At 34.2% G+C, this 25,292-nt stretch overlaps 1 protein-coding gene across 1 annotated transcript; it reads left to right on the top strand.

Moving 5' to 3' along the window:
• The first annotated feature begins 12,934 nt into the window (after nucleotides 1-12,934).
• On the top strand, nucleotides 12,935-24,868 carry LOC115986531 (gamma aminobutyrate transaminase 3, chloroplastic). Its single transcript, XM_031109649.1, has 19 exons — nucleotides 12,935-13,100; nucleotides 15,722-15,864; nucleotides 16,040-16,124; nucleotides 16,789-16,861; nucleotides 17,979-18,076; nucleotides 18,243-18,335; nucleotides 19,005-19,078; nucleotides 19,160-19,198; nucleotides 19,293-19,381; nucleotides 19,458-19,534; nucleotides 19,635-19,709; nucleotides 20,956-21,003; nucleotides 21,106-21,189; nucleotides 21,305-21,392; nucleotides 21,472-21,550; nucleotides 22,422-22,512; nucleotides 22,602-22,680; nucleotides 22,975-23,090; nucleotides 24,588-24,868. Exons 1-19 carry the CDS (start codon nucleotides 13,059-13,061, stop codon nucleotides 24,660-24,662), a joined length of 1,548 nt encoding a protein of 515 aa, XP_030965509.1. The 5' UTR covers nucleotides 12,935-13,058; the 3' UTR covers nucleotides 24,663-24,868.
• Nucleotides 24,869-25,292: the final 424 nt, after the last annotated feature.

Raw genomic sequence — 25,292 nt, 5'->3', positions numbered from 1 at the left:
CATTTAAAAATTTTGTTACAGTGTTTTCAGTTTTCAGTTTCAGCAAAATAAGTTCTATCCAAACACACCCTTAATGTCCAACTTTTTGATAATGCGTCAACCTAAGGATTTCATAAAATGTTCTCAGCCAAAAAAAGAAAAAGAAAAAAAAAAGGATTTCATAAAATGTAGTATCCTCTTTTTCAAATGTATCGGCTTCTCTTGCATCATCAAATCGGGTCAACATCTGGGTGGATTTTCAGAAAAAAAAAGAAAAAGAAAAAAAAGTGACAGACCTGAGTTACTTCTTGATAACGTACAAAGGACATAAACTTTATGGAAAAGCTATAGAGAAAACTTAAAAATAAAAATAAAAATAAAAAACTAGTCGAAATCGGAGGAGAAGGTATTTTTTTTTTTTTTGAAACCGGAACCAATATCATTAATTTAGAAAACTATAATCCAAATACAAAGCATCCATAGCAGGAGGAGGATCCTCCTCCAGCCAAACAATTTCATTGTCAAGTAATCTAGCAAACCTAGCCAAAGAATGAGCCACACCATTAGCACTACGCCTAATACAATTATAAGAGATGGACCTGAAACCTGCAGCCAAGCACCAGATGTCTTCGTAGATTAAACCAAGACGTGATAGGTCTGGTTGGGCCTGAGAAATCATCTTCATCACCAAAGCATTATCACCTTCCAGTATTATCTCTGTGAATCCCGCATCAATGGCAAACTCAAGCGCTTTACGACACGCCATCACTTCCACCTCCTCACTGTCACGCACAGCTCCTCCCCGAACTGCTAAAGCAGCCATGACTTCACCTTTTCATTCCTAATCACTGCCCCATAACCCGACGCAGCACCCTCATCAAAACAAGCACCGTTAAAGTTCAGCTTGAATAACGTTTCTGGTGGAGGCTGCCATGTCTGCTGTGCTGGAATATAATTCAGAATAGGCACATGCAAAGAATCTTGTGCAGCCGTATACTCCTTCAAATAGTCAACAGCACGTTGGGCTGATCTTGAGGGATGCTGGAAAACACCGCCATGAATAACCGTATTCCTCTGGTGCCATATCAGCCAACAAGTAATCCAGAACAGATTCCATTCCTCCTCAGAAAGCTTCACCAGAAGACCTGTGACCAACTGCAAGAAATCGTTCTGTGCTGTACAAGATTTTTGAAGTCTACCTAAGCTCCCAGCCCAAACATCTTGCGCCGCCCCACAACTCCAAAGAACAGGCAGAACCGTTTCAGTCTCTTGATGACAGAGGCAACAACGTGCATTCTCCATCACCCTTCTTCGAATAAGATTATCTTGTGTGGGCAGAATATTAAGACAAGCCCTCCAAGAAAAAATCTTTATCTTGCTTGGAACAGCTGCTTTCCACAGACGTGACCAAAGGAACCCAAGTGCTCTGTGCTCTGAGGCCTCCCCAACATTTAACTCATCCTTCCTTAATTGCTTTGCCACAAAATACCCAGACCGGACTGTATATCTGCCTCTTTTTGCAAAAGACCATACAACCACATCTTGAACAACCCGCCTACTTAAAGGAACTTGAAGTATTGCTTCCGTATCAAATTGGTGAAACATGGCCATAATTCTTCCTCTATCCCACTGATGAGTCTGCCAATCAACTAAATTAGAGACTCTCCATTCCCAAATTTCCTCCTCTGGTTGAAACAATATTTTTTTTGTTGGATGGTTTGGTAGCCAGCAATCTTTAAGCACATGAATTGAAGCCCCATTTCCTACTCTCCAAAAACACCCTTTCTTCAATATTGGTTGAGCCGCTAACAAACTTTTCCAAACGTAAGAACTATTTTGGCAATCAGAAGCTTCAAGAAAATCACACCGCGGAAAGTACTTGGCTTTAAAACAACTGTACAACAGAGAGCCTTTATCCTGTAGCAGCCTCCAACCCTGTTTTGCTAACATAGCTAAATTAAAAGATCTTAAATCTCTGAAGCCCATTCCGCCCTCTTTCTTTGACAGCGTTAAAAAACTCCAATTTTTCCAGTGTATTTTCCTTTCCTCCCTAACTTGGCCCCACCAAAATCTAGCACACATAGAGTCCAACTCATCACATAATTTCCCCGGCAACAAAAATACCCCTATGGTATACGTGGGAATGGATTGAGCCACTGCTTTTATAAGAACTTCCTTGCCAGCCTTAGAAAGCAATTTCCCTTTCCAACCCTGCAGTTTCCTCCAAACCCTTTCCTTCAGAAAAGCAAAAGTCTCATACTTTCTTCGTCCTATCAAAGTAGGCAGCCCCAGATAATTATCAAACCTCGCCACTTCCTTAACCTTTAATTTGTCAATTATCCATGTTTTCAGCTCCACAGACACATTACTACTGAAATAAGTAGAAGACTTCTCAAGATTTATACATTGGCCCGAGGCTTCAGCATACAACTGTAGGGTATCAGACACCACCTGCACTTCATCTTTATTAGCTTGACAAAAAATCAAAGAATCATCAGCAAAGAGCAAATTAGAGATAGACGGCGCATTACGACATAAAGCCACCCCATGTAGTCGCCCTTCAAGTTCGTTTCTAGCAAGAAGCGAAGTAAAACCTTCAGCACATAACAGAAACAGATAAGGGGATAGCGGATCTCCTTGACGAATACCCCTAGAAGGAGTGATATTCCCATAAGCTTTCCCATTTATTCGGACAGAAAAGGAGGGTGTAGAGACACAACTCATGACCCTGTCAACCCAAATCTCCGAAAACCCCAATTTAAGCATCATGCCTTTAAGGAAACCCCACTCCACCCTATCATAAGCCTTGCTTACATCCAGTTTAAGAGCTAAAACCCCCTTCTTTCCCTTCTTTCGAATATGCATGGCATGCAAAGTCTCATAGGCAACTAGCACATTATCAGTGATAAGGCGTCCAGGTACGAAAGCACTCTGAGTAGGGGAAATTAACTGTGGCAAAATCAGTTTCAACCTGTTCGCCAAAACCTTAGAAATAATTTTATAAATCACATTGCAAAGGCTAATAGGTCTAAAATCTGCCATTTTCTCCGGTTTCTTAACTTTAGGAATTAGAACTATATGAGTATAGTTAATATCAGGTACCATATGACCGGTATGCAAAAAATCTAACACAGCCTCAGTCACCTCAGGCCCAACAATATGCCAAAATTTTTGATAGAAAAGAGCATTCATACCATCGGGTCCAGGAGCCTTTGTTGGTCCCATCTAGAACAACGTTGTTCTAACTTCCTCACTGCTGTATGGCCTGGAAAGCACCTCCAACATATCCGCAGACATCCTCCAGTTAACTGCGTCAAGGCATTCCTCCATTTTATCACAAGTACCTGCTTTAAAAATATTCATGAAATAGTTAGAAGCTACCTCTGCTACCTCATCCACCTCTTCCACCCAAACCCCATCAGCATTCTTTATTCCCTCAATAAAATTCCTACGCCTTCGTTGAGAAGCCTTAGAGTGAAAAAATTTAGTATTCCTGTCTCCATACTTTAACCATGACACCCTGGATCTTTGCCGCCAAAAAACCTCTTGCTTTAGTAATAAATCATCCAAATATTTACTCAGCAAAAGAAATTCATTCCTGCTTTCCTCAGTCATTTCGCTTGCATTCAAAAGCTCCAGCTTCTTTTGTAATCTTTTAATCTCCTCTGTTTCAGGTTTAGTTTTAGAAGAACCCCATGCATGCAACTCAGCCCCACAACTTTGAATTTGGTCCCTCAAACCACTCAAACCCAATCTACCAAGCCCTCCTTTTGTCCATGCCTCCAAAACGGCCTCTTCACAATCCTCCCACATCAACCAGCACTCCTCAAACCTGAAACCACTAGCCCCCTTACCCCTTAGCCGCCTATCATTCATGGTTGTTAATAGAATAGGAATGTGATCAGAAGCATGACTAAATAAATGGGAAACCACACTTGCAGGGAACTTTTCAGACCAACTTTCATTAGCCGTAGCTCTATCCAACCTTTGCTTTGTATGAGCTGAACCTGGCCGTCTGTTTGTCCATGTGAACTTATGCCCAGTGAAACCCAAATCATTCAACTCACAATTGTCCAAAGCAACTCGAAAATCCTCCATCTGATTAAAGTAAGGTGCATTAACACTTTGTTTCTCCGAAGCATGAAGTATTGCATTGAAATCCCTAATGCAACACCAAGGACCCTCAACAAAAGTCTTTAAATGAGATAAAAGTGCCCATGACTTCCTCTTTTCATTCGCTTCAGGCCACCCATAAAATCCAGTCAGATGCCACACAAAGCCATCAGGTTCCACCACTTTAGCCAACATATGATTGTCAGTAAAATTAACCAAGTCCAAATTCACGTCCTCCTTCCACAACAAGGCCAACCCTCCACCCGAATTTGGCTTTTTCACTATCAACTTATTTTTAAAAGGCACGTCACCACAATGTTTCTCAAAACCGCTTCGATCCAACCTTGTTTCCATTAAGAAACAAACATCAGGAACTTGTTCCCTCACTAGTTTGTGAAGGCTTTGAACTGTCCAAAGGTTCCCAAGCCCTTGGCAGTTCCAGCTTAAAATCCTCATTGCTCTCGGCAAGGGTGTTGCAACACCCCCGCCGCTTCAACAATTTCAGAAACATCCCAACCCTTTGCCTTCTTCTCTACATGCTCATCACTTTTGTCATGCAAATCCAGCTGCATTCCCTGGCTGCCTCTCTTCCCCAATATAGTCTTTGCCCCTTCTTTGAATAAACCCACAGAGCCAAAATCCATACGTGTAAGCCTTGTCCACCTGCTTTGTTTCTCCACACTTTGAGGCCCACTAGCTTTAATTTGCTGCCTATTTCCTTGAGCAGCAACCTGATCCATAGGCCCCTTAGTATCAATCTGGTTCGTAGGCCCAATGAAGTCCCCAAGCCCATCCGTACTTGGCCTTTAAACATCACTCCCATGCGTAGGCCCAGCCAACCCTTCCAGCTCCATGATCTCCGTAAACTTCTCTCCCTGAAACACGGAACATGGCAGCGAACTTTCAGGAAGAATCCCGTGATTCCCGGCCATACCAACCTCCAGTTGTGACATGCGAACCCTATCACCAGCGAGCCCGCCACCGCCGTCATCCTCATCCGGTGCCTTACCACTCCCCTGCTGTGAACTGACCGGCTCACTCTCAGTAGCACGTTCAGTTTCGTCCCGATACCGTCCTCGCCTATTTGGTGATCGTGCTCTGCTCCCCGTCGCCTTCATCCAGTCCCCATATTGACAAACTGCCTCCTCGCCACTCTTAGTTGCACCAAAATATTGGGCACAATGTCGAAGGTCATGCCCAAGCAAGCCGCAGTAATGACAAAACAGAGCAAGACGCTCATATTTGAAATTAACCCAATACTTCTGCCCATTCGAATCTACTAAAAAGGCCCCTCTCCGAAGCGGTTTTGATAACGGAAGAGCAACCTTCACGCGCAAGAAGAAGTTTGGGATGTCCTGCTGCCGTCGCTTTTCCACATCCTCCACAACACCTAGCCGTCCACCCACTGCCTCGGCCACTGACGGAGAAGCCATGTCAAACGGCGCCCCCCATATTTGCACCCAAAGGGAAGTCGTCTCAAACCTCACGTTTGCAGCAGTCATCCCTGGTTTCCACCGAACAAGTAATAACACTTGGTTGTCAAAGGTCCATGGCCCTCCTTTTAGAATCCGATTCATGTCAAACTCAGAGTTAAACTTGAACTGGAAGAGATTTGCCCCAACCTCTACCACCTGTACCCGATTCTCCAAACCCCAAGCTCGTTTAATAGTTCCTTGAGCAGCCCTTTTATTAAAAGACCTACACGTGAGGAACTTCCCCAACAAACTCTGAGAGCAACTTTCAATCTCCGCTATCCGTCCTTCATCCGAAATAGAGATAACCTCTTCCTCATCAGTAGTCAGTTTCATGTTTTCCAGAATACTACTCACCTCGTCCTCCATGATTCAAAAGTAGAAGGCACCGAAAAAAGAAATAAAGAAAAAAAACAAACCCTTAGAGGAACTAAGGGAGGGAGAACCTCGTATTGGAACGAGAGGAAGCGCTCCTACCCTAGAGGAGAGAAGGTATTTAATATTAGGAACACATAATTTTGTACAATTTTGTGTTATAAGTTGCATATGATGAGTTGTGATTGGTAAAAATATGTCCCTACATATCTTACTATCACACTTTAATTAATCATAACTTACCATGTGACAAATTGTGACACAAAATTATAATAAATTATACACCCTTAACATTAATTATTTTTATGTGCGCAGTCTGGGGATGGCCAAAATTCATTGGATAATGTGTACCTCACCTGACGTGATCCAATTACGCGGGGTTTGATAACGTGTACCTCACCTGACCTCACCCAATTATGCGGGATTTACCCAATTTGGCAGGGAATTTAGGTATTGGATGCGGGTTTCCTTGCATGCCCTAATTTTCCGGATCAACCCCTATCTCTTTAGAAAACTTCTACAATTATATATATAAGGCAAATTCCTAGTGTTACGAGATTACATAAGTCAACTGAGGAATTTAAACTGATATGTATGTATAGAATAGAATTTTTAATTTAATATTTGTACTCAAATTTATAAAAATTAAGATAAAGTTTAGGTACAAAATTAATTGTAATCTTAATATATTTTTATTAAAGGTGAATTTTGACAAATTCATATTTGGATTACATCTTCTTCTTATATCCTCTATACTTACAAAATTTATAGAAAATTAAAGATTAATAATTATGTCATTAATAAATTGTTTAAATTACAAGTTTTTGTAATTTAAAATAATGTATAAAATATAAACTTATAAATTATATAGTAAATAATATCAAATTAACACAAAATTTGACATGTATATTAAGACCGTAAAGAACATACAATTCAAGATTAGATTTTTAAAATATGTAATAATATTTATTTTATTGAGTAATATTGTAACTTTAGGTTACAACCAATTTTTTAATTAACTTTTTCCTAAAACTTATTATGTTTTATGGACAAATCTTAGCTATAAATTAGTTGTAGTCTAAGACTTCAACTTTACTCAGTATTTTCTTATTGGAGGTGAATTTTGCAAATCTACCATTAGATTATATCTTCTTCTCATATTCTCCATGCTTGCAAAATTTCTAGAAAATTAAAGATTAATAGCTATGCCATCAATAAATTATTTAAATTGCAAGTTTTTGTAATTTAAAAGTATGTATAAAATATAAATTAATAGATCATATAGTAAATAATATCTGATTAACACAAAACTTAACATGTGTATTAAGAGCGTAAAGAACATACAATTCAATGGTTAGATTTCCAAAATATTTAATAATGTTTATTTAATTAAATAAGGTTGTAGCAGTTTTGTAGCTAAACTTTGTCCATATTTTATTGGTCAAAATACTATTTTGGTCCCTAAATTTTATGAAAAACTTGTTGTTCATTCTTGAACTTTAAAAAGTTTTTTTTTGGGCCCTAAACTATTGAATTTATTTTTCGTCCTTAAACTATTGTAAATGTTTTGCTCTTTTTTTTTTTTTAAAAAAAAAATTTTATCAAAAGTTTTGTTTTTCGTCCCTAAATTATTGAAAAAATAATTTTTTTCATCCTTACTTTTGTCTCTAAACTATTAAAAAAAAAACTCTTTACAAAGTGTTGGTGCAAATACAATAATAATGGAAATAACACATAAAAAGAAACTGAATAATACTTTTGAATATTATTGATGTAAAGAAAGGAAATACACAACATTATTTGGACTGAGGCGCGGCACTCGCTCTCTTTAAGGAGATTCAAGCCCTTGGTTGGCTAATTCTTGTAACCGGTGCAGACCTTTTCTGACTTGTCTCCCCCAGGATACAACAGCCCAACAAGTATCGTATGGTTAGAATAACCACTGCACAAAGTGTTCAAGCCCAAAGTTCCACCAGAAAGAACACCCTTCCTTGCCAATAATCTCCCTATTTATTATTATTTTTTTTTTTGTGTTGTAAATTGCAGTAACATGGATTGAGTCTGAATGAGTCTATTTATAGGCTCAATGGGCCTTATGAAATTACTACCTAATTTATTCTGATTAATTAGGTCCAATTATTCTGATGTAGTGGGTGTTACAAGATTAATTGTTAAATATTAATCTGATGGGCTGGAGTTACACAATTAATGGTGAGATAAGGAGTTTCTGAGGATCCAAGGGGCTGATTCATTTCCATTTTTGATACCTCCACTCTTCACCTCCCCCTTGCGCACGTATCTAGCCCAATATCTGAGACAATTCATGTTAGCCCATTAATCACCACAACTAAAAAGAATAAAATAGTCTCTCTCCTTTTCAATGTGGGATTAAACATTTTCACAACTCTTCATCTTCCATATTCACTCTCACATCTTTACATTTATGTTATAACATTTACTCATTTTAATTATTTAATATTAAAATGTTCCAACACAAAGTTTAAGGATGAAAAAAGAATTTTTTAAAACTTAGGAATGAAAAACAAACTTTTGGTAAAATTTAAGGATTAAAATAGTATTTTACCCTATTTTATTTTAATGGTCATTTAAGTGAATACAAATAAAAGGCAAAGTTTAGCCCAAACTTGGTTACAGCCAAATGCTACAACTCCACTCAATATCTTTTTATTAGATGTGAGTTTTGACAAATTAATCGTTGGAATACATTTTCTTCTTATATCCTCAATGTTTACAAAATTTTCAGAAGATGAAAGATTAATAGTTATGTCATCAATCAAATGTTTAAATTGCAAGTTTTTATAATCTAAAATAATGCATAGAAGGTAAATTTATAGATTGAATAGTAAATAACATTTAATTGACATGAAATTTGACATGTGTGTTAGTGAAAACAAAAATACATACTAATTTAATGGTTATATTTTTAAAATAAGAAGTCATCTTAATTTTTTTAGTGGGAATTGTAGCCTTATGCTACAACCAAGTTTGTAGTCAAATTTTATCCAAAATTAAATTAATTTTATTTCCATTTATGGCATAATCTTTTTCACCCCACGAAATACAAATTGGAATTCAAATACAGTGTTAATGATTTAATGCATCAATTTTTCTTTCTTAATTTCAGACCTGTCATTTGTAAATCTTTACCTTATGAGTGGCTTCATTGATTGCCATATGTTAATAGCAATATTACTAGAAAACATGTTATCAACGTTTACTTTTATCTCATCAAAAAAAGAAAAAAAGAAAGAAAAAAGAAGAAGAGACATTTACTTTTAAATTCCTTTAATAGGTTACCGATTAAATTACAATTTGTTATCATGATTAACTATACATTACCGATTATAGGCTATTTATACTATCCATTTGATTTGAGAGAGGTGTTATATTTACCATATTTTTACAACAAATCTTAGGTAGTAAGTTGTTACTGGTTCTAATTTGAATCCATCACTAAAATTACTTTTTTGTCAGCCAGTAATGGTCTACCACTTAAAATTTGTTGTGAAATTATTGTAAACATAGCATTTCTCATTGAGTCGATAATCAAAATCATAAAAAAGAAAATTGATTAATAATGTTTAAAACAACTTTAAATATTATTTATATTGCAATTTTATTTAGCTTATATACAAGCATACAAGTCCAGTAAAATAATTTTATAATTAAAAGAGTAACAAAGAACAATGAAATGATTTGTGTATTTTGTCATATTTTTAAGTGCTTAAAAAAACAAGGTTTGGGCCGGTACGGGAATCCACAAGTAAGAAAAATTTGGTAGACATTGGGTATAGGTGATAATCGAATTTTGGGGTTCGAATATTCACGAGTAAGATAATTCCTTTATGGGTCATGCTAACGAGTACCCTAAGGGCACTCGTTAGCAATCTATTTTAAGAAAGTTTTGACATCATTTTTATAGGAAATGAAAAAAGCTGTCAAAATATTAATTGTTTTTTTTTTTTTTTTTTCCATAAAAACTTTCTTTAACTGGATTCTTAACCAGTGCCCTAAGGGCACTCATTAACATTTCCCTTCCTTTATATAGAGAGAGATAGAGAGTATATCTATTTGTCTTCAATTGTTTTTCGAAATTTGAGTGGGGCTCAAAATTGCTAAGTTTAGTATATTGCTTAAAGTGAATAGTTAAGTATGGGAGAGATTTAAGGTTATGAGATAATATTGTTTGAAGTAATATGAGGGATTTAGAAAAAAAAAATTGCATTAAAATAGTGGTGATTTTATTTTTAGTATTCTAAATATGGGAGATTTATAAAAAAAATCGCATTAACTTCTTCAATAGGAGATACTTTTTTTCTTTTTGGATTTTGTTGTTGTTGTTTTATGTAGCAAATTGAACAACGTTTATATATTAATTATAGTTTAGGAATATCACCTCAATCACACACATTCACACACACACACACACTCTTTATAGATCAAATAATAAATAACTTTTGATTGAAACAAAATTTAACACTAAACATTTGATCAATGACATAGATATAAATTTTGTATGATTTTATACAATTTTGGATTAATCTTTGGTGTAGTATTTCTTTCCTTTTTAAACCAAATTCGATGCAAAGCATAGGTTCAAAACTAGTATATATGAAATAAAAAATGTTTTACTTTTGGTTGACCTTACAATACTGCGCCACATAAATTTTGAGACTTTACAATATTACAACCTATTTTTAATATATATTTTTAATTGATTTAAAATTATATTCTATAATAAAACATTTCTTAATTTCTTGGCATCATTTAAAAAAAAAAACTTCGCATATCATATATATATTTTTAAATGTATATATATATTTTCAAATATATACACAATCATAATAAATTCTTAATACTAAAATATATAGTTTTATATACAAATGTTTATTAACTATTATAATGATTAAATTTTATATTTACATTAAACAAATAAAATAGAAAAAAAAAATTCATATTATGTTAAACATTTCCGTGTATTGCATGAATTATCAATTAGTATGTTTTATTATTAATCATTTTTTTCATAATCATTTGTTAAATCACTTTTAGTTAAATTTTTTGGAGGGAAAAATTACTTTTTTATTTTTATTTTTTTATTTAGGGAGAAGATAGCAATGCTTATATTAAGAACAACTGACTATATCAATCTAAAGTACAAAAATGAAATGTGGAGGAACATACTTCATTTACACAGCATAATCTGGAACATTTATTGCATTCCTAGCCAAACTATGAGCTATCTTATTACTTTCTCTTCTAGTACGAGAGTAATGTAATTGAACAAAAAACTGAGAACAAATCTTCACATCCTCAACAATAAACTAGATGGCAACTGATCATTGCGTACCCTTGGTGTGATAGTCATTTTGTAAGTACAAAATTCTTGTGAGGTGGGAGAGAGGCCGGACAAGGGTTGGGGTTTAAGTCTATAGGAGAGAGCTTTACATATGTATCCACTTAGATTAGGCTATTATAGAATTCTATCTTCTAAAAAAAAAAAAAAAAAAAAAAAACCTAGATGGCATTAGAGAACCACCTTCATAAGTCGAAGCTTTCATCAACAATTGAGAGTTGTCTTCCAAAATAGCTTTATCAACCTAAAGCTTCAATTTTCTTAGCTCGGTAAACCTGGTGAAGTTGTTGAGATAGAGGTCATAACCAATCCTTGATTGTTTCTAATAACCACACCTGTACCAGATTTTTTTTTTTTTTAAAATTTTTTATATATATAATAATTAATATTTTTTTAATTGTCTACCCTTAAAAAAAAAAAAAATTGGGAACACCCTCAGTTTTATTTTTTTTTATTTTATGCCAATAAAATTAAATTTTGCTCCATAATTTGTTTAGTGGATGAATGATTGCTTGGTTGTATACATTAAAAGAGATGTAGTTTATAGTATTGATAATGAGACTATCATGCAACGATTTTAAAATATGAAAACTCGTAGCAGTTTAATTATAAACTTTATGTATTGACATGTTTTTATTTTTGTTGTTATCAATATATGAATTTTTCTTTTTATTAGATTGTATAATTTATACTTCACAAGGATCACCTTGGGAAAAATTGCCGGAGCTGCCATTGTGTGGGGAGGCCGCCAAGAAATATAAGTGCAAGGCAAACAGAATTTTTGGGAGGGTTGCACCAACAAAAATTCCTCAAACCTGTCCTTCGAGACTTGAGAGAGCTGCTGAAAACCGCAATGTGGCTTAGATAGCTGAATTTGGTTCTGTTGTGTCCAGACTGACCAAGCTATGATGGCGAATAACTTTGGATTTTTCTGTTGTTGTATAATCCAAGATAGTAACTCCTTTTTAAAGTCCACGAACTGTTGTGAGTTTTTGTCTCCCTTCTCAATCCAGGGCTTTTTTAACTTTTGCTTCAAAATCATTTCTTGTCTTAATAGCCATTCATCCAGTTCCAAGTATAAGCTCTCCAAAATTTGAGTATTTTTGGTTGAAGGTTCTAGAACTTGAATATCTTCTATCTTTGTTTTAATCTCCTTGAATCTTGTATGAGTCCACTCAAACCTCCCTTTGTTTCATTACTTTATTACGAGCTCATATGTAGGTGATCATTTCTTTTCTGGATTGCCACATAATATTTTGTAAAAATATTATAAAATAGTTTATACTCTTAATATTATTTAAAAAAACAAAATTATAATAGCAAATAATTCTTAAATTTAAATATTTTACTTTTACATTATTATATATATATATATAAATATATATATATATATAAAATAATAATGTGGCTGTTGTTTGTGGAGGTCCTTAATGGGTGAAATTCGATGAATGTTTGTAATTTCCTTTTATATTCTCAATTTGGATTATTAGAGGAAGTTATTTTTTGGTTAATATTGTAAAAGATTCTTGGGAACAGGTTGGTCCAGTCAGCTACATTGTCGTATTGAACAATTTTCAATTACTATCATTTATCAATGAGCAATAAACCAAAGCTGGCTGTCTAATCTGTCTAGTCAGTGTGTCTCCTTAATAAGTCTCTCTCACATGGTCACTTGTAACCAAAAAAGCTCCTCTCTTTCTCCTTTGCATGTTTGGTTCTGATAACGAGGAAACAAAAACCAAATGGGCATCAACCACCTCTTTCGATCCACTTTCAGAACCCAGGTTTCAAATTCTTCAATACCCATTTCGTTTTTACATCAAATTCTATCTTCTTGTGTTTTTTCTTTGCTTTGTGGATCAGTTGGTGCTGTTTGATAATTTTGTTCAGTCATGTTTGGTTCTTAAGATTTGATGACAAAAGTAAAAATTCATCATTTCAAATTTTTATTTTTTATTTTGTGCTTCAATCACTTTGTTGGATTTTTTTTCATAGAGAAAATGTTTGAAGAGATAAAGAATTCAATTAGCCTCATGTTATGTCATTTTCATGCTTTGTGGAGCACTGTTTTCGACTTTTCTTATTTCTTGTTGTGTTTTCATTTATTTATTTATTTATTTTTGTTTCTCTTGAATCTACTTTTGTTTTCATAACTTCCAGTTCAATTGCAAATTGCAAATTGTATGTGTCTGTATATTATATATAGACTCTGTTTGGTTGCTGTGAATTATGTTGGTCTAATTTCTGACTACTAAAATTTTGGAACTGAGGCTTGGTTGCTGTAACTCCTTGTATGGGAAAATAGTAGTCGCCTCATCTGTATTGTATTTGAACCCATGACTTCACCCCTTCACTCCTAGTTTATGGGACAAGGAGATTCCATTTGGTCCATAGACTGCTGGCATACATTTGTTACAAAATCTCCTGTTTTTAATCCCAGGATTTTGGATCATTTATGAAGTTACTTATTAGTAATATTTATTTCTTGTTCTCCTGAATTTACATAAATTTGCATCATCTTCAATTATCTATTTACTTCTTTGCTTTCAATATGTATGTACAGTCCTCAAGGCACCTTTTGGTTGCGATACATGCCACAAAGAGAAGAGATAAAGAATTTTGAATTTTCAAATTTATTGTTTCAGATAAATGTTAGTCTCGGAAAAACATGATCCAGAATTGTGCGTGTGTGTTTTATCAGCTATTTGTTTTCTCAGATACTAGATAGCCCATTTTTGTGAATTTTATGGATAAGAATTTCGGCACATTTCACATGATCTCCAATAGGTTTAATTCTGGAGACTAACAGATCACCCTCTTTGGTTGGTGGTCTTAGGCAATGATTTTGGAGATATTTCCATTCTCTCCAGTCAGTTTGATGTGTTTTCACTTTTCAGCAGTTAAAAATCAAGAGGTGAAGGATACTATATGGATTGGTGAACATTGTCAAACCCAGTTCTTTAAAATTGAATGATGCTAGTGTAATCACTGTAATGTATGTTAATGGGTACACCACTAAAAACAATGCGACCCTATCCCTATGAGAAATGTCTCGGTCCTTTGACTTTTTTTTTTTTTTTTTTTCTTTTTAATTCTGTTTCAATGGTTGAAATATTCATCTCTCTCTTTCTTGTTTTTATTTTATTTTATTTTTCTTCTAGGTGGACAATTAACTTAAAAATTTTAATGAAAATCTATAGATTTGAATTTGATTGAGCTTTACCATGGTATTATATTATTATTCTTCATCAATCAACTGGCTAGGATCAGTATTAATGCATCACATTCTTTTCTTATGGCTTGAGGGGATTATATCTTGAAATTCATTTTAAGAATATGTTTTCCTAGTTATCTCTTTCATGATTTGGTTGTGATTTGCATATTATGTCTTAATAGTGGGTAGAGAATTTGAAGGATTGTTCTTCCTGTTGCACTTTAGTTATATTCAGAGATCAAAACAACAAGCTTCAAATGGCAATACAAGCTACTGGAAAAAAAAGAAAGAGCTTCAATGCTAACTCTGTCTAAGTTTCAATAGTAACACATTTACTAAGTATATGTTCTGCATTTAGAGAAAGAGGTAATACATTTGCATTAGCTTTTATTCTATCTTCAGAAACAGTATATAAATACAGATGCAGAGGCATTGCATCTCACTTGTACTTCAGAGTCTAAGAGTTTCCATGAAGTAGTTATTCCTCATTGTCAAAATTTGAGGTAACTAAGCAAGAGCAATTATATATGGTTGCATGAGAAACAAGGAGAAACCCGAAGGAACAACTATGGTTGTAGAAAATGCAACGATGAAATTATCCATTCATTTTGATTTTAAACAAACAATACCCAGCCAGATGACTCTTTTGGAATAGTGTTCATAAATATTAAGGATACATTTGTAAATAAATTCATATAAGCATACATATGTAACCAAACAATTCCCGTCACATGGGTGCCGGCGCTCACAGTAGGTGAATATTACCAATTTTAACGGGACCCTTGAAGATAATTTGTACCATTATCTCACTGGGTGTTGCAGTAACAATTTGCCGCAATGAAATATGTTGCTAAGTTTTCTTGCATTATCCTATGTGATGTTTTCTGCCATCTTTAGTTAATAGTTATTAGATAAATTTTGAAGGTGAATACTATGCATTTGAAAAGGTCATTGAGAATACTGTGTGCCATTATATCACTTGTGGTGCATTATCAGTTATAATACTAGAAAATTTCTTTTTCTGATTTGTGTTGCATTATTATATGTAATGCTGTCTACCTTCTCTACTTAAGGAAAAAAGCTTCATCCATGGGATGTCACCTGAATGTCTTGTGTGGTTCTTATGCCTAGTTGCTAACACCATCCATTCTTTCTCTACTCTAATGATATTTATTTCTTCTTTATTTACAGCTTGGTTCATATGTAAAACATGTCACTGCTTCAACAAGTTTGCAGGAGCCTCTACTTTGGGTTCCCATACTGGCCAGATTAAGTAGTACGGGGGCATCTTTGCAAAAGGAAGATTCAACTAGTGATTTGAAAAATAATCAGGGGTATATGGTGTTTCTATGTTAATAAGTTGTATTCATAAATCTCTCTCTCTCTCTCAATGTGCAATTTTGTACATGAACATCTACATCTACTCTTCAATGTGTTTGCAGAGTAGTCATTGTTTATATGTGCATGCATACAATGTATTTAGGTACTAAGATATCTTAACTATCTCAGGTTTAAGGGGCATGATATGCTTGCACCTTTCACAGCTGGGTGGCAGTCTAGCGATTTGCATCCTTTAGTTATAGACAGGTCTGAGGTATTGTCAACTATTTGCCTAAGCTATTAATATGTACTTTGTTCTTAATTTGCACTTCATGATTAAGGAAAAAGGGCCAAGTAATCAGTGAAACATTTGCTTCTCAGTTAATTTGCTCCTGCATTTTGGTGGTTAGCCTTTTCACTGTTTGAAGTGAGTTGGTCATTTCCATTTCAGTTGTTAATTGTTACTTTCTTGGGGTCAAAAATTGGGAAAGAAAGAAGGGGAAAAAAGGGGTGGGTGGAAAGCATTCTTTGTCTTGTATTTCTTGGGGATTTTGGTTGGAGAGAATCATTAGGGCTTTAGTAGGGAAAGAGGTGTATTGGCAAGATTAAACCGAATCTCTTAAAAATTTGTATAAATGGGTTTTTTGTTATCCTTCTCTAAAAGTTTGTATTGATGTTTAAAACTTCAGGAATTGATTTGTATTCCACTTCATTTTTCTTTCTTCCTTTTTAGTTTGTTCCTTTCTGCATACTTCTTGTGTACATGGGTTGTGCCCCCATTTTGGCACTTTCTAATATCATTTTTTCTGTTTAACAATGAAGAAAAGTCTGATGTGTAAAAAGAGTTGAGACACCTAATTCTAGGCATGCACATAAAAATATTTATATACACACGTGTTATTCCTCATCTATATGATCAACTTGATTGGCGGTTTCAGGGTTGCTATGTTTATGACATCAATGGGAAAAAATATCTTGATTCTCTTGCTGGTCTGTGGTGCACTGCATTAGGTAAACATAATATGTTTCAAGTCATTGTTTCTCCCTCTCCCCCCAATTGCATGTGTTGAAGGCATTTTCATATGGTTTTTAAGATGTTGCAATGATTTTAATATTGAAAATGTGATAATGGGTCATGATAAAAACCAAAAATGTGTTTAACAGTGCTTCTTTGACAGTTCATTCATATATTACCATTTCATGACGAAGTTAAGGAAAGATAGGTAAATTGCTGAAATGCTTAGTTCTACATAAGTAGAAGTGAAATTTTTGTGTAACAAAGCATGTTGAACAAGGTTATTCATTGTAATGATGTAAGCAGTAGCAAGGTGCATGAAGTGGTGAAGTGCACTGGGGGTATTATATGATCATAAAATACTGATTAAGTTGAGGGGATGGAATTTTGGGCTTTTAAGAAGCAACATATTTATAAAATGAACTTAGTCAAATTTAGTATTTAGATGGATAAGTGGGAATCCCAAGATGGATATGATAGGAAAGAGTTGCATAATAGGTGCGTTTGTAACTTGTCAATGGAAAATAAAAAATGGTTTGGATATATGCAATGAAGACCAGCTAGTGCGCTAGGGAGAAAAAGTGATTTAATTCAAGTTGGAGTGAAAAATGCTAGAGAAAGGGGCCTAAAATAAGGGGGTGTAAAAGGAAAAAGGATATATCAACTAGAAAGGGGTGAAAAAAATGCATGTGGTATATCATTATTTGTAGATGATGAGGATCTGTAGAGCTGGCCCAAATTAGTTGACAAGTGTCCATAGAGTCTACCATAAAGTTCATCCAACAAATACTAATTCTAAAATTGCTTTACTTGTTTAGGGCTGTGCAATATTATTGTATTTTTTTTTTGGTAAAATAGTAATAGGGTTTTTCCTCATTTTGCTCCTATTTCATGATGTCCCTTCCCAACGTCCTCTTGAAAAATGAAAAAACCCAGGTCTCACACTGGAAATTGGATATATGTGATAAATATCCCTTGCCCATAGCCATTTTGCTTCTTACATCAAGACATACAGTCATCCCTCATTCGTACCTAATTCCATTCAAGTGTTTATAAAAGAAACTAATTGATTCAAATTTTCGTTTACAGTTATCTAAAATTGAAGTTTTGCAGGGGGAAATGAACCTCAACTTGTTGCTGCTGCAACTGAACAGTTGAATAAGTTGCCGTTTTACCATTCCTTTTGGAATCGTACTACAAAACCTTCTCTGGTACATTCATATTTTCTTAAATTTCTAGCTGCTGTTAAATTTCTGTAACATCATATTTAATTATCTAGAACATCTTGCCTCACTTTGTGCTTACAAATTAGCCATTTTCTGCTATATGACTTATACAGGATTTATTTATATTCAAATATTCATTTTTTTTTTACAGGATCTAGCAAAGGAACTTCTAGAAACTTTTACGGCAAAAAAAATGGCTAAAGCCTTCTTTGTAAATAGTGGATCAGAAGCCAATGATACTCAGGTTTGCTTTGTTTATGGAAGCATTTTGATTTAACAATATTCTTGATTTTTTAAAGGTTCATATGATTACATGGTCCATTTCAACTTACTAGCCCTTGAGACATGGAGTTATGGGAGAGAAATCAGATAAATGGCCTCCATCTTAAATTCAAAAAATTTCGTATTGAGTCTATTTTTTCACCCTTCATTTTCAATAAAAAAATGTTATTCCATAATAGAATTGGGAAGCAACCAACTCAATCTCATAACTTCTTTAATCGTATAGATACAGTTTTCAGACTTGTCATTGATGCATACGAGCTATAGTTCTTTACAGAAATAAGTTAATCATTAATTGCAAATTACAATAAGGGAAAGAAAGAAAGAAAATATTTTATATTAGGAACTGACAGGTTACTTGATTTAGAAATTATAGTTCTCAGTTAGATGTCAACAAGTGGATATTAAACAAATAACCAAAAGAATAAAATTATAGACACCTAAACCTAAAAGATCACTCAGTGTCCTAGACACTCTATATAAGCAATTCTGAGAATCCTACGTAAATTGAGAACATCTTTCTGGTGAATGTTTATGAGATAAGTACTCATTTTAGATCTTATGCCAATATCATGTTCATGCACTTGGTGTTAAAATTCAAGGATAATGTCTTTGTAACTTTTTCTTGTAGGTGAAGCTGGTTTGGTATTATAATAACGCTCTTGGAAGACCAACTAAAAAGAAATTTATTGCTCGATCAAAATCGTATATTCAACACTCAATATTTTTCTTTAGATTTCTTGACATTGTGCTTCAAGTTGCTTATTCTTTCATTCATTCTGACAGGTACCACGGTTCAACTTTGATATCAGCTAGTCTTTCTGGGTAGGCCTAATCTATAAGCTAGCCTCTTTTTTTATTCTATTTTTTTTTTTCAATATTTGTGAATCCTATCGCCCTTTAACTGGTTTTATTGCAGCCTTCCAGCTTTGCATCAAAAATTTGATCTGCCAGCTCCATTTGTATTGCATACTGACTGCCCTCATTACTGGCGCTTTCATCTTCCAGGTTGTCATCTTGCTGGTCTGATGCCCAAAATATTTTGTTAGCTTTTTTTGGTTATTATTAAACTTTCATATTCCAGGTGAAACGGAGGAAGAGTTCTCAACCAGATTAGCCATTAATTTGGAGAATCTTATCCTCAAAGAAGGACCAGAGACGGTAATTTATTCTAACATCATCCAACTTGTTTGGGAAATGATTCTGCTTCCATAAGAGGATTATTTTTGGGTTGCTGACCTTATATAGGTGCTCATTTCAGATTGCTGCATTCATTGCTGAGCCTGTCATGGGGGCAGGAGGTGTGATACCTCCCCCTGCTACTTATTTTGACAAGGTAAGTTGTTTGTGTCATGAAATGCTTGGAAAATGTCAGTCTCAAAGCCCTTTGGTTCCAAAAAGTGGTGTATTCACTTTTCATTTTCTCTTTCGTGTGTTCAAATCCTGAAATTGAATATAGAAAGGACCCATTTTCACATTTGAGGGTGTTTGGTAAATTGTTTTGAATACATAATTTGGGTATAAAATACATCATACACAGGTTTGACATTGTTTTCTATTTAAAAAAAAGTTACTTTTTTCATTTACGCACACTCACATCAATCAGGTGGGGCCCTTTGTATTTCACAATATTTACGAAATTGCCACTGTATTCATTTTCTATGAAAATGAAAACTATGAAAAGGTGTTTTCATTTTTTGTATTCAAATCTAACTTTTTTGATACTAAAAATGAAAACTGAGTACAAGTTCTTAAACCAAACAAGTTTTTTTGTGGTGGATCCCATTGAAAACTGAAAAAGAAAACAAAAAACACTATTTTTCAGCTAACCAAACAGCCTCTAAATATCAAACTGGAGATTGGCATTTGCCAAGCATCTGAAATAAAGTCTTGAAATTGAATGCCTTTGCACCTAATAATATCAATGCATTTGCAAAAGAATTCTACCAGTACATTTAACGACCAGCACAGAGTTTCTGACTGATGTACTTGGTCCGTACAATGTTTGGTTATTGGACCTGGTCCAGTCCCATCATTTGAATTATTTATGAAATCAACTCAAATTGATTCACTGAGTTTCTTCAATTCTGTCATTTTGTATGCATTTTGTTGTGGAAACTCATATAATCTCAAATGTTGATAAGTCATTCTGTTAGCTTTCTTTACCACTAGCCAAGAAGGGTCTGTTTGTGGTAACTTTATCTTGTCCTATAATTCTTACCTGTTTCTAGTTGTACTTGATAAAATTGCTCCTCTTGGTTGAACTAGTGACCAGTGATGGTCACATGAGCGAATTCAAGTATGATGCGGTTCCATTAAAAACATGAGTGTTTCTGTTTGGTGTCAGTTAAAATGTTTTATGCTACTATAGTCTGTACTTAGATTTTGGTATTCCAGTTTCATGTTGATGCTACATGCCACCTATGTTTGGTATTATGCGTTTTTATACTATGGACTATTACACAAAAACCTCTACTGCTCTTTCTCTCTCTCTCTCTCTCTCTCTCCCTTCCCCCCCCTTTTGGGGGTGGGGGAAGAAGAAAGACACATTTAATAATAGAACATTTTCCTATTTGATGCAGATTCAAGCTGTTGTGAAGAAATATGACATTCTTTTTATAGCAGATGAGGTACTTTCTGTCTTTCTTATTTCCATTTATGTAATGAGCGTGGTATTCATTGTTTGTATTCTAATATATAAGGCTTGCTTTCTTCATATTTGTTTATCTTAGGTAATTTGTGCGTTTGGAAGGCTAGGCACAATGTTTGGGTGTGACAAGTACAACATAAAACCAGACCTTGTGTCTCTTGCAAAGGTAGAGTTGGACTATAATTAAACTCATGGATTGCTTTTTCATCTCTTTTGATTACAAGCGTCTTCACATCTTGATACAAAGTACATTCTTCCTTGGTATGTGTTGAACTTTTCAGGCCCTTTCTTCTGCTTATTTACCAATTGGAGCTGTGCTTGTGAGCCCCGAGGTATCAGATGTCATACATTCTCAAAGCAGCAAACTTGGTAAGTTGGTTAACACTCCTAAATAAGTATCTTGAATTAATACTTATTTAGTATTCTAACCTGATATCCTTTCTCTCAGGCAATTTTTCTCATGGATTCACTTATTCTGGACACCCCGTATCTTGTGCAGTTGCAATTGAAGCTCTTAAGATCTACAAGTTTGTTCCTTTCTTATTATGTCTGGAAAGTCTAAGAATAGAATTGCATGTCTAGGCTATAATTATTCAAACATAAAAGATCGTTTTTTTTTCTTTTTCTCAGAAAAATTGATTTCATGCTTGGTATAATGGCTGAACATATGAGTAATTCTTTAAGATATTTAAAGGCAAAAGACAAAAGTGTTAGCTGATTACTTATCACCTAATTTACCCTGTTTAAAGGTTTAGTTCTTAATTCAGATTAGATACTGCAGTGGAAAGTCCTCTAAGATGGAGTGAGTTACATCGGATGGAGTTCCATCTTGGTCATATAATTATCCTTAATGTTCCTCCAAGTGGTGGGTCATGACTTGTATATGCAGATATACTAGTGACATTTATCCACATATTTCTGGCTCAACAGTCCATAGTGATGCAAGAGCACAGCCAAAATATTTTAGAATTCATTTTTTAGATTTTTGTATTCATCTCATGGAAGATTGGATTTTTTTAAACTTTTAGATTTGAGTTCAGATAGTGATTATCTTTTAGGTAGGATTAGTTTTAGATTGGCTCCAGTTTTCGATAGAATTATATTTTATTCCTAAAAACTCTATAAAATGGTGCTAGATAGTTGCATTTTGTAAAGACGATTGATTAATGAAATTGCAAATTGGAGATTTTCCAAAATTTTGGGTGTTGATTCCTAACACCTTAGGTATTGATGCCTAAGTTTTTTTGCTTGGTGCTGATTCTAAGTGTTATCTTTTGATTTTTCGTTCTTTTAACTTTCCTCTTGATTGTCCTGTATCACATAGTGGTCAATGTCCCCAACCACACAGATTGTGGATTATATTTGGTAGTGAGTGAAAGTTATCTAACTTCTTTGCAGGGAAAGAAATATTGTTGAGCAAGTAAAGAGCATTTCCCCTAAATTTCAAGACGGATTAAAAACATTCTCAGACAGTCCCATAATTGGGGAGGTACATGTTGTATCTTGAGTATTTTAATGGTTTGTTCAATGTGAGAATTTATGAGATATTGACTTTGTATAGCTCATTTGATTCCGCAGATACGGGGAACTGGCTTAATACTTGGTACAGAGTTTGTAGATAACAAATCACCTAATGATCCGTTCCCTCCTGAGTGGGGCAAGTTCCATATTCCTTTTGCTTCATAAAGTTGACTGTATGGATATATTTGGTTTTTGAGGGGGATAAATTGTTTAGACTTTGGCCACATAATTCTATATTTTTCCTATCGTCAACTAGATCAGAAGCATTTAGTTGATTTGAACATGAAATCTTTCTTGTGTGTGATGGTCCTCAGGACCTGACTGGAGTTTTGCATGTATGGTTGAGATAGACTAGCGTGCATATGTTTTGTTTTGCCTAATATTTCTTTTATCCCCCTAATATAGTACTCTTTGATGTTGCATATCTCAGGGATAGGCGCTTATTTTGGAGCGCAGTGTGAGAAGCATGGAATGTTAGTACGTGTGTCAGGAGACAATATTATGATGTCTCCTCCATTTATTATTACCCCGAAAGAAATTGACGAGGTAGGATCCAGAACTTTTGTTGATCTTATTAGACTATTTATAAGAAATAAGGAAAGTAATATAATTATTCTAATTTAAGACTGATTTAGAGAGAAGAAAGTTTACTAATGGTCATGGACCACTTAGGTCTTAAAAGTGAAATGTTAGGCCAGGCATTTTGTCCCCTGTAAGGCAAGGTGTAAGCATCAAAGGGAGAAGTGTAAGCATTCCAAACTTTAATTTTTAAACAAATTAAAGAAGGTATTAAAAATAGGAAAATTTTTTGCTCCAAACATGTTTGGAGCTTTTGGGCTCCAACTACCAATAGGAAGATAATATGGGTAAGCATTTGATTCACTTAGTTGGTCGGGTTAAGTTAGTCGTGTGCATTACACTTGACAAGGACTGTTGATGTCATTTTCTATTGGTGGTTGGATTCAAATTGTCTTTAAAAGTATATTAAAATGGTAAATAGTTAATAAATTATAAATATCAGCACAGGCATTAATTTATTTAGACAATAAGCTAATACTAATACTACAAAATGAACACCATGGATCACTTGATCAAGAATACATTTAAATGTTATCTTGTTCTAAGATGGTTCACCAGAAATAACTGACACAAAAAATTGATATATGTTATTAACAGGTGTATAATTAAGAAGTTTAGAAGATTTGTTCTTGTGGTTTTAAGAATTTTCTAAAATTTTTTGTGGTCCCACTTGGTTTATATGATTTTCAAGCAAAACTATGGATATACTTAGTTATATATATATATATATATATATATATTGTTATTTTAAACTAAGATGAGACAAACTGTGGCACCTCCCCGATTATCAGTTGATAGAGCTAAAGACTGGAGGAAGCCAATAGAGATAGGATCAGTAGCATTACAATCAGAAGCCCACTGGGCTGGGTTATGAGCCATGCTTCTAGTGCATCTTGGAATTCCAATAATATTGCTAAAGTTTTCCTAAACAACTATACTTTTCACTTTTCACTTTTTAATATATATATATATATATATATATATATATATATTCTGCAGTTGCTGAGTAGCCATTGCATTGCGACACATATTGCCTGTTTTCTTACATAAGACTTGTAGAAATTGGCGATTAATAAAGATCTCCATAGATTAAAAAAAAAAAAGGAAAATTCATCTATGGATTATGTAAAATGCATATTCAATAACAAGCCTATATACTCAACAAATTTCACATTTTTTTTTTCCCATAAATACTAAGATAGGTTGTAATTGGTGTACAATAAAAATGATATCAATGTGAAAGTGATGTAGCACTAATCACAATATATTGCATCAAATGTTGTGAACAACATTGTGAAATTTGTTGGATCTGTAGCATTATTGCAAATTCTTCTTCTTAAGAGTTTGTATAAAGTGCATCATTATTTTTGGAGAAATGCTAATTTTACCACTATCCACTATGATGGTGGGTTTGGAGCCTCTTGTTCTTTAAATCCTTAATTTCTAAATTTCAATCATTTTCAGTTAATAAGCATTTACGGGAAAGCGTTGAAGGCTACTGAAGAGAGGGTGAACGAGCTCAAGTCTCAGCAGAAATAGACTGTGGCTGCCTGACAATGACGAAAATCATCTAGCTTCATGTAAAACAGAAGAATCTATGTGCTATTATGACTTGTAACTAAATAAAGTATCTGATTTGTCATGCCTTGTGGTAATTTATCTCAGATTTTTCCACTTCAACTTTTTCTTCCCTAAAATAGTGGTTTTCCAGATTAAGGTAATGGATCAGATGGCTGGGAAGATAATGTCTATAGCATATGTATGGTGAAGATGGTAACCATAACATGGAGTGAGAGTTATTTGTCGAAAACAAGAAGGTCCATAAAGAATAAATTGAGTTTGTCAAAGATTTTGTGATAAGAATTGAATTTAGCAGCCCATTTCCAAAATTTACCAAGCAATGACATTTGCTCCACTCTGCTCATCAAAATCTATTACTACATATAAAAACGAAGGATTATTCATGCACTTTATTTATTTATTTTTTCTTTCTTTCTTTGAAACAGCTTGGTTGCTGTTATATGGATTCCCACAGTTACACCCTCTTAATCGCACGTTCTCTCTTCTTCCAATAAACTGTTAACCTTACGCTTTCCATTCCACCTTATCTTCTTCACAGAAATGCTAGTTTCTGCGTAGTGCAGACTCTATGTATTTGTGGATCACTAA

The sequence above is a fragment of the Quercus lobata genome, chromosome 4 (assembly GCF_001633185.2).
Source record: "Quercus lobata isolate SW786 chromosome 4, ValleyOak3.0 Primary Assembly, whole genome shotgun sequence".
NCBI lineage: Eukaryota > Viridiplantae > Streptophyta > Magnoliopsida > Fagales > Fagaceae > Quercus > Quercus lobata.
Note: the sequence above shows the minus strand (reverse complement) of the source record. Positions and strands in the feature narration are given on the sequence as shown.